The sequence below is a fragment of the Morone saxatilis genome, unplaced genomic scaffold (genome assembly GCF_004916995.1).
Source record: "Morone saxatilis isolate NCDOM2014 unplaced genomic scaffold, NCSU_SB_2.0 Contig17, whole genome shotgun sequence".
In the NCBI taxonomy this organism is placed as follows: Eukaryota; Metazoa; Chordata; class Actinopteri; family Moronidae; genus Morone; species Morone saxatilis.
This window is the reverse complement of record NW_023339729.1, coordinates 3241863-3252345: the sequence shown is the minus strand read 5'-3', so window position 1 is coordinate 3252345 and position 10483 is coordinate 3241863. Positions and strand designations below refer to the sequence as shown.

The 10483-nt window shown below is 43.8% G+C and overlaps 1 protein-coding gene across 1 annotated transcript in view; it reads right to left on the bottom strand.

Moving 5' to 3' along the window:
* LOC118326363 (sodium/potassium/calcium exchanger 3-like) overlaps positions 1-10483 on the bottom strand; it is a gene marked incomplete in the record, with an annotated part of 55727 nt that overhangs the window by 22098 nt on the left and 23146 nt on the right. The window contains 1 exon segment of the mRNA XM_035659343.1: positions 367-443. Coding sequence (XP_035515236.1) covers positions 367-443 — 77 coding nt within the window.

Sequence of the window (10483 nt, the reverse complement as noted above, 5' to 3'; positions counted from 1 at the left end):
TCTGGTTTTACACAAACTTCCTGAAGTTATTGCATTCCATTTTGGGCTAATTGTACAGTTTAACAGTTGTTCTGAACTGTTATTGCAAGGCATCAAACATAATATGAAACATTCATTAAGTACGTCACTTAGTCAGGGGTCATCGGTTTACTCAGTGGAGCCGCTGCTGTAGTGACTTAAAAGCAGCTGGACAGTGTACGTGGGATTGAGTCAAAATAAACTACAGTTCCCATTGTTAAAGGGATGAAGGAACATGTCACCCAGTGTAAAAGTGTGGCTCATTGATGTGTTTTTTGACGCAGTCATGTCGACACACACACACACAAAATCAGAAACGTAGAGTTGTGTAGGTGAATGTAAACTTACACACAGGACATGCAGGGCCACAGCTCCTTCTGTCCTCTCTTTGTTTGTGAACAGGTCCGAAGGGAACTCGTGCAGAGCTGGAAGAGAGACAGACGCATACGGTTACAACAGTTCATATACAGAATGTGAGTGCGTGTATGTGTGTTTCTGCAGAGTGTGGTACAGGGAACATATTTCCAATGGCCAGCAGAGTGCACAGAAACCCATTGAACTCGTGTACTGACAAGGAGCCTTTGCCCAGAGAGTACGTTGCCCGAGTGTGTGACAGCCTAACTGTGCCCTGCCAAGGACTGTGTAAGAGCATGCTTCCTCGGAGAGCGACAAGAAGAGAATAAGGAAATGGAAAAAGTGAGCACTAGGAGGACAAAGCGAGGGCAAAGAGGAAAGAGAGCATTTTAAAAATAGAGCATGGGATATTTAGGGTAAGGCAAGTGGGATGGAGAGCAAAGGAGAGAGAATGGATGGTGGGAGTTTAACTGCAATTTGCAAAAACTCCACTTCTCTGCACGGGAATATCAGTACAATTAAGCGAGAGAGAGCGACTGTGTGAGAGCTAAAGACAGAGAGCGCGAGACTGAGAGACGAGTGGAAAGTTGGCAGATGGAGAGAGTGTTAGGGAAAACAGAAAGCGGTGAAAAAGAGGGAGTTAGGTTTTAAATGGTGGCCTGAGTTATTCTACCCCCTCTCCATGGCTTCTCGACTTCCTCCCCTCTGTCAGCCCCACAGTCCCCTGTGACTGCCAAGACTAATGACAGGTGCTTGGCTGCAGGAGAGTGTTGAGGAACCTTTGCCTCTCACCCCTCAGCTTCAAGTCATCCCTGTCATCATTTCCTCCCACACAAATCAGGGGCCCATTCACAGGCCGCTGCTAACATCTGATACGTATTTCAGCACCTACACAATTCCCTGGGAAAGGCCAGCCAGGCATCAGGCAGAGAGTTGGGCTAATGCTAACGACTAGCTAGCATGTAGCAGGCAAAATCAGAATCAGAAATATTTTAGTAAACACAGAGCAATGGTAAATACTGACAACTTTCAGAAGTCTATAAAGGCGACAACAATGCCAGAATGACAATACATTTACAGACCGTGGAAGACATACAAAAGACAGCATGCTACTAACTGCAACATGTTACTTATTCAACTTCAAGAAATCCTCCTGGTTATATAAAGTTGCAGGGCATCTCATTCTGCCAACATGGGATTAATAAGAGATGTTAACTGTTTTAAAAAGAGGCAACTGCAGTTATTGACATATCATTTTCAACAACCAAGCCGGTAATACGCACACCGGCCCAAAGTGCCAAAGTCACGTTTTGCCTTGCCTAGGCGTGGCAGTGTCACGTTTTCAACACATGCTCGTTATGCAGTCAAGTTACACTTTCAAAATAAAGCTTGCTGAGGTCACAGTTGGTAAGGTTCAGGCACCAAAACTACTTGGTTAGATTTAGGAAAGGATCGTCATTTAGTTTCACACGGGACTCAAACAGCGTTCTCCCAGGAGAAAGTCCTGTGTGTGCTTGAGCCACCCATCCACCCCAACTCAACCAAATGCATCCTCCAGTGCATCCATCCTTCAGCAAAGTACCCGCTGATCAGCGCAAAACTATTTTTTTGGTAGAAAAAAAAGCCTGGAGCTGATTAGATCAGCCCCCAGTGACTTAATTAATTCCCATGAGTAATCAGTATCGGGTTTAATCTTTCACGTTTATAATTAACCAAATTCCATGAAAATTGGTTCAGAATTAAGCAAGTTACAGTCAATTTTGTAGGGAAGTCTGCATCTCTCAGCATTGGTAACTAGCGGCACTTGACGTCCCCATGTGCAACCACGCAGACACATGTAAAGTTTCCATATCAATGATTGCCATCCCTGGAGCCGTACACCGCTAGCATTGCTAGAAACTTTAGTCACTTGGCAATTTTGCTGGATATGTTTAAAGGTAAAAAATATAAATATTGTTTTTATATGTGTAAATATATTTTGGGGCTTTTTGGCTTTATTGGAAAGGACAGCTCAAAAAGGACAGGCGAAGGGGGGTGACACTCAAAGGGCCACGTGTCAGACTCAAACCCATGGCCGCTGCAGCAGGGACTTCACCAGGTGGGCTACCAGGGTGCCCAACAATAAGCCAAATCAACTAATAACTTTAAATGTTTAACTTTTATAACACTAACATTGCCTGGATTGCTACTGCTAATAACAACAGGCTAGGTGATATCTATAAAAGTTAAATTAATTCTGACAAAAGCATCTCTGATGAAGTAGATTGAATAACATGTCCTCAAAGACTGGGGACAGAGTGCTGGTTGGGGACTTTGCATTAATGACAGTACTTGATAGTATGACAGTAATGAGAGACAGGAAACACTGGGATAGAGAGGGCATGATGACATGAGAGAGAGGTTTATATCAGGAACATCAAGATTATATGGCGTGTATCTTACAGAGCGTAGGATGCTCTCCACTCTGGGTAGGCTAACCGTAAGTGGGTGAAAGAATGAATGAATAAACCAAGTGAGTTAGGAGTAGTTGAGTAGTTCATCATTCCACCTATGTGTATTTTTATTTTAGTATCTCTCTCTCTCCTTCACAACATGTTGCAGAGAGAAGAAAATGAGAGCAGTAAGAATAGTTCACTACTTTCCCACTGATATCTCCCATTCTCCCCCTGTTCTGTACTGTGTTGACCTATTTGCATCTACAGTATCTTGCTGTGTTTGAGTGGCTGCAGTCCTCTGCAATATGTTTCACTGCTATAACTTCTTAAGCCTAACACAATGCAGAGCAGCCTGTAAAAAGCCACAGAGGCTACAGAGCAGCAGAGCGGACGGCCATCTCACTGCGACAGCTGGATGTGTTTAATATTTACTGTTACAAGCCGATGTTAGGTAGCTCAAAGTCAATCCAGACAAAATGCCAGGCTAGTCTGTGAAGGGAAAGAACAAGCAGCTCTCATGATGGGAATTAGGGTTTAATGCAGATGAGGAAAACACAATACTCCTGTCTGAAGCAAAAATGCAACAACAAAAAAACAACCAAAAAACAAGACACAGGCAACAGTGATATGTTTAAGGGTGAAAGACAAGACTGAAAACAAAATGATGAACAGAATGATGAAGCTGACTGTCTCCTGATATCTTCAAAGAGCCTGCAGATAAACACTCATACTGCTAATTACTGTTCCAAGAAGTATGAAGTCCAATTTCCCATGAGAGGTAGTAAGTACATGTGAGGATGTGATGTAGAACTGCACACTCCCACAAGAAACCCACTGGACCTTCATGTAAACAAGGTGTTGTATACACATCTACACTGAAAGGTTCCACTTCAGAGCACCTAGCTCTTTCTAAATCAGAATCAGAAACACATCCTTACCATGTCACACTGGTGGAAAACATACAAAATGATACACTTAAGGATAAGTCCGGTTTACTACTTAGGTGTAGGGATGGGACTATTTACGATATTATCACATAACGTATTAAGAAAACACTCACACATTTTGCATTATTGGGATAATCCTGAATATCCTCATGAGTGACTTGAAAAGCTGTCTAGCTCGCTGGTGTACAGTCTTGATTTCCTGATTTATTTTTGAATTGTCACAATTGGGAGCCTGCATCTTTCCAAAATCCTAAGCCTGTCACCATGGCTGAAGGCTTGGCTTATTGTATCCCCCACAAAAAAAGGTCCTAATAGTTTCACAACCCCCTACCCCCTTCAACCTAACCCTAGAACTGGGGAATATAAGACCCTTTGTCAAGTTCCCATTATGTGCTGTATAAATCTGGGGAACATAGGAATGACCCGGCACAATACATGTACCGTATGTAGCCATCAAGGGCATATTTATGACGCTTTTTACAAGATTCTGGTTTTACAACCAATCAGCTAGAAACATTTAAAAGTCAGCTGGAGAACGTGTTTTCAACCAACTCACAGAGCTAACCTAGGCTTAATTAACTAGCTAAAGCAGATCAAATCTGCCAGGGATAGTTGTAATCTTGGCTAAATCATTGTTGCTGGCTAGAAATAAGAAGCCTGCTTCTCCATCTAAAAACAAAGAACTCAAATGACTAAGAATTTCTGGTAGTAAATCTGCTATGTTATCATCGTAAATGGCATAATATGCTGTGCAAGAATGGAAAGCTTGACACATAGCAACAGTAACTAAGGGGTGTGGCTTAGCGTACGGTCAATTGCTGAGATGTGTGTTACCTTGAGTAAAAAGGTAACATGATGACCTAACACCTAACACAGACAGTAGAGTATCTATGTACAGTAACATAACACATCCACTAGTTCATAACTGTGTGCACTGGTCAGAGCATAAGAAATGTAGACAGATGTGTGGTCTCATTACACAATTTTAATAACCAGAACAACTACAGTCAACCTGAAATGGAAACCTTACATGCCCTCAGGAACAAGTGGACAGTTGGAGAGGAGCCAGACCGAGGTGAACGGTGCTCTACATGAGCAGGTGAGAGAGGGGCTCAGCAGCTGAGTCCTGTCGAGTGGACATGGTGATGGAGACGAGAGGATGCGCTGGCAGAGCAGTCAGCATTGACCGTGCCCAGACTGTCGCACGCTGTGCCAGAGGGAGACACGGGCAGCAGATGCAGTCGTCGCCATTGCCATAGACACACAGCAAGCACCTGCCTCACTAACGCATGCTACACCCGACTTAATTCCATATGCTTCCATGTGTCAGTGGTGGACGCTATGTCACTGTGTCTCACACTCCAATAAATTCATTATAAATATATGCAGGGTTTTTAAAGAGATTTCTAGTTCTAGAATTGTTAACTCAGCTGACACTAGTGTGGCCACACATTCACTAACACACTCCAACCCCTCATAGTCTGCTTTAAACCCCTAATCATGTAGGGGCAGTTGACTGAGCACACTATTTTCTCACTTTACCTTCACACAGTTGCACACAAACTGACGCTTAAGAGCTGAGCTGCCATTCATGGTCCACTGCTGGTCACTGAGCAGCACTAGCTGAGGGCAGTTCACACACACTGACAGCAGTTAATGAGGGAGGGCAGAGCCTTCCTCACACACTCTGCACACTATGCAGAGTTCTCCTGCCAGTCTGGTGACATAAGACGGCAGGGGTCACATCTACTTCATCTTTTTTTTTTTTTAAAGGTGTGTTCAGGGTGCAGATTTCAGAGGTGGCACATTTGCATGTGCAGTTAATGCAAAGACACAAGTGGACACAAAATTAGCTCTTGGCGGGTGAACTGAGGCTAAGGTCATCCACACAAGCTGAAAATGCAGTGCGTTACCGGCTCCATGACTCCAATTCATAAACATATGGACATAAGAAGAAATCTAGAATCAATCAATTTTGTGTTCGTAAATGCTTACTGTAAATTCATTTCTGTTCATCTGTTTTTTTATACAGCACCCAATCATAACAGAAGTTATCTTAGGGCACTTTTCATATAGAGCAGGTCTAGACCAAGACCCAACAGTTCCCACCATGAGCAAGCACCTGGCGACAGCGGCAAGGAAGAACTTCCTTTGAAGAGGCAGAAACTTCGAGCAGACCCGGCTCTAGGTGGCCGTCTGCCTTGACCAAAGCAGAGTACGCTGAATATCTTACAGCAACAAACCCATTATTATTAACACAAGGGCATATGATAACCAACAAGGCTCTTTTCAACTATACCTTACAGGTCACTTCTTATGTAACTGCTACATTTGAGTTGTGACTCACCCTCACCCTATTCAAACACATATTTATACAAGACAACCAAGTACAGGGAGGGCGCTTTCAGGTTCAACAAAAGATGCACAATTACATCAAGTGAATACTTTCAAGGTTACTTCACAAGATTACTCCACACATACTGTCGTCGATGATCGAAGTATGGTGAGCACTCACACATTCGGGATTCAGGTCTATGCAGAGCAGAGACAGTGATGCTGCTGCTGCTTCTGGCTCCGTTAGTCTGTTTAAATGGGAATTTCTGTATATGTCACTGAATAGGAAACTACCAAAGAAATATTGGATCACAATGCCAGTTTGGGGGTTAAGAAACAGATAAAATCATATGACTAGCATGCTCAAACGTTTGCACTCACATCAGTCCACTTTGATATGTTTCATCAATATCAGCTCCCCTGCCTGGGTGCCTGTAAAACGTGCTTCACTGGATCCGTCTGCACACAAACTCCATAGCAACAGAGTGAGTGTCTCCTTGAGGCAGTGTGTGTTTAAGTGGCAGAAGGGAGAGGTGGGCAAAAGTAATAGACTGTGAGTCTTAACCTGAAGGGAGTCACTCCTCTGCTGGAGCCGCTGCTCCGCGGTACACTTGCCATTAACAATGACGTTTGATGTGCTACATGCAGAGTGCGGGCAGAGATGCGGTACATTATGCATGATGTTTGGAGATTGGAAAAAATACATGTGCCATAGTGTATGCGTTGCGGGAAGTGGACAGATAAGAGAAGAAGGGATGGAAGGAAGAAGGGCTGAGGGGGAACTTTCAGTTAAAAGATGCCACCTGAACATGACAGCTCAGGCAACAATATTTCTTTAACTGTCATGTTGATGGAGCAGAATGTGGGGAAACTGAATTTTACTAAGTGCACATGAGGTGAAGAAGAAGAGAAGAAGAAAGAAGAAGTGATGTAGTTGGCCTGGTAATTTGTGCAGTTGTAAGTGAGGTCCCTGGGATGAACCCTTAACAGCGGTTCATGGTGCTCTTGCACCAACTACCCCAACTACCCCTGCTGACTGTAGTACACACATGCACCCACACTGAACAAGCAGATGGAGCGAGACACAAACCCATGTGCAAAGACACACAGACACACAGACACACACAGGACACACGACAACAGCAGACACACACAACAACACCACAGCAGGAACCATCGAGCAGCAACACACAGACACACACACACGGAAGGCAAGTGAGATTTCCATTGTTTCCCTTACAGCAATCATCCCGGTCTCCCCGTTCTTCTTCACTATGTACAATCAGCAGCAGTCAATGTATCAATCAGCAATCAGGCTTCAGCTTGCTGGGGGACATGTTCTGTCTTGGTCTGCTTCATTCTCCTGTTGCAGCTGACTGCCTGCACCATCCAATGCCAGTCTAATTTACCAGGCAATTTGGAAGGAGCCACTGTGAGCCACTGAGGGGCTCTGAATCGAGATGTAGCAGGGCTTCTGTTTGGTGGGTTTTCCTCGTGCCAGAGCTCTGCGGCACCTTTGCTTTTCCTTTATGCTCCACTAAACATGTTCAGACACACAGTCATATCACGCTAGCTGCTGTGTTGTAACAACTTCATCCTCCTCAGATTCTTATTTCCTCTCTCTCTCTATTTCTGGCTTCCTTCCGCAGAATTTCTACAAGCAGTACACTGTGCTAGACTGTGTGGACTATCTGTGATCTCACTACTTCATTCGATTCCTCTCACTAAAAAAAACAGTGGCCATGAGGCGAAAAGAGACAGAATCAACTTTTGGAGCCACGGTGGCTAAGAGAAAGAGAGCAGCGGTGGTTGAACGAGCTAGAGAGTGAATCAAGCAAGGGAGCGATGGTAGCGAGAAATCAAATAGTTTACTGATAACTCTTTGAGACTTAAAAGTTTAAGAAAAGTAAAAGTTCTACTAGACCCAATAGATAAACTTTTCACAGTCCAAAGAGTCACTTCTTTGAAAAACTCAGTAAAATATATTCAGTGTTTTATAATTGTTTCTTAAGTAATGATTTGATTTGTCCAATAATGGCACAACCCGAAAGATGTGTTTTGTCTAGTGTTTCATTATGGAAGACAACCAATGTGGTATCAGGGACAGCTGACATAAACAAAAAGACTAGATTTTGCCTAGTTTGACAACTTCTATGAAATGTTCCGTGATGTTAAACCACACGAGCACAGAACACTTTTCTGTGCACAAATGTAAACATAGCAAAGCAGAAGAGAGTGATGTTTATCCTGTAACCAGCGCACAATCAAACACAATGGGTGGGTGCGATGTAAACCACTGCACACAAACGTATGGTACTCACCCACACACCCTCTCTTTCTACTGACTGGGAAGGCAGAAGGCAAGGGACGATGAATGGTTCCAGGTATACTTTCGTTCATAAAAATGCGTTTACATGATGTGAACTTTCATTGTTGGTACAACCTTGCGTCACGAGAATCATTCCAATTTAATATATGTCACGTAAAACATGGCATGCTATGAGAACAATCAAAATTGTTGTTGATTGATTTTTTTGTCGATTGGCCAGTCGATTGAGCTCTGGTGAGGTTACAGATCATAATGTCCCCACATCAAGTAACACGCGACGCATGTGGGTGAGTGTGTGGGTTTATTCATAGGGAGGGAAATAGAGATGAGAAGAGAGAGATGTGGGAGGACTGTGCACATGCATATATGGTGGTGTTACGTTCGCTGTTGGCCTGGAACTCTCCCTCACACATCTACTGTACAAATCCCAGTGGATAACCACTCTCCTCATCTTTACCTAACACTCCCTTATTCCCTCCATCTTTCAGATTTATTTATAGCCATCACAGAGATGGGGTTGAAAAGGTGTAGTGCTCAACAGTCTTTGGGGATTTCCTGCAATCTCTGCTGTATATATATATATATATATATAGACCCAGGAACCCCTTGCCCCAGTTATCACCACTTTCTACCCAATGCTTCTGATGCTGATCTCTTGCCATGAAGAGCAAGGAGGCGGAAACCACTGGCTGCTGCATATTTTAGTTGTGTACATCAGAAATAATCACAATTAAAATCTGGACGCTCGCTTCATATCCTGGCTAATGAGAGCAAACCACGACGTAAGCCCACTCACTCACTTAAATGATGCTGTCAAAACAAGTGAACAGCAAAGAAACCATCATGTGTTATCCCTCCCTTACAGGCCACACAGATAACCAGCTACTTGGATGTTAATGTTCATTAGAGAGCTTATGTGGTCACAGTGAATTATTCAGAGTGGTTTAAGTAGGTTGTCCTGCCAGCTGAAACTGCTAATGCGAGCTGCCACTAGTCCTGTTTCCTTTGCTGTTCACCCCAAAGGTAATTTAATTATGACAGACACCTCATTGTGAACATAGCGGAAGAACTGGGAGGTTTAACTTCACAGACAAGGCAAGTAAAATGCTACTTAAGGGCAAGTGGTAAAAACTAATGAAACGTGTTGTTTTTCTGGATCTGATGATGGTAGCTAAGGAAGTAGCTAAGGAGTGAGCCATCTCGCTTCTTCTCATCTCTGTCGAGAGTTGCACATGTGCAGTACCGATCAGAAAATGGCAGCGGGTAAAGTTTATGTGCTGAAGTGTAAGCGAACATTTCTGTCATTCTGGAAACAGGAGTTTAGTTCTCCAGTTATGTATTGCACGGTTTGCCGCAAGTTTGAGAGCAAGGAGGGTAAAATGGGGTCGCTTTTCAAAGACACGGTGTGTCATAACAAGAGGTGACAGCATCTCGATTGCATGGCAGCAGAGAGGGTCTTTTTTGCTAATACATAAAACTGTTTGTACAGGGTACAAGTAAAAACTGACTTTGGACGAGTAGATTTCTGACACAACCGGGGAAATGAAAAATAAACGTTGACACTGAACTCTGACAGAGTAGCAATACACAGTGATGATGCTCCCCAAACATTTCACCCCTCTCACTCTGCTCACCCTCTCTCTTACTGGTGATGATGTCACCTCTCCTGAGTAAGAGCCTGGGAGTCTTACGTAACACAGGGCAAGGCTCCGTATGCTCCGAAAGGGGGGTTGGGGAGAGGGCACTGTGTGTGCGTGTGTGTGTGTGTGAGTGAGAGAGAGAGAGAGAGATAGAGCGAGAGCAGAAGACACACAGTGAGAGAATGCAAGTGTGTGTGTGTGCATGCGTGCAAAATTCTGCCCCGCTCCCTTCTCACTGATGATATAATACTTTCAGGCCGTTGTCATAGAAACGAACAGGCACCACTGGCTGGATTTGGCACTGGGGGGTAAGATGACGAGGGGAGGGGGTTGTCTAACTGCATTTGGAGATTTGGATGGCAGCCTCTTATTTGGATTGCACTGTATGTGTGTGTGTGTGTGTGTGTGTGTTAGTGTGTATGTATA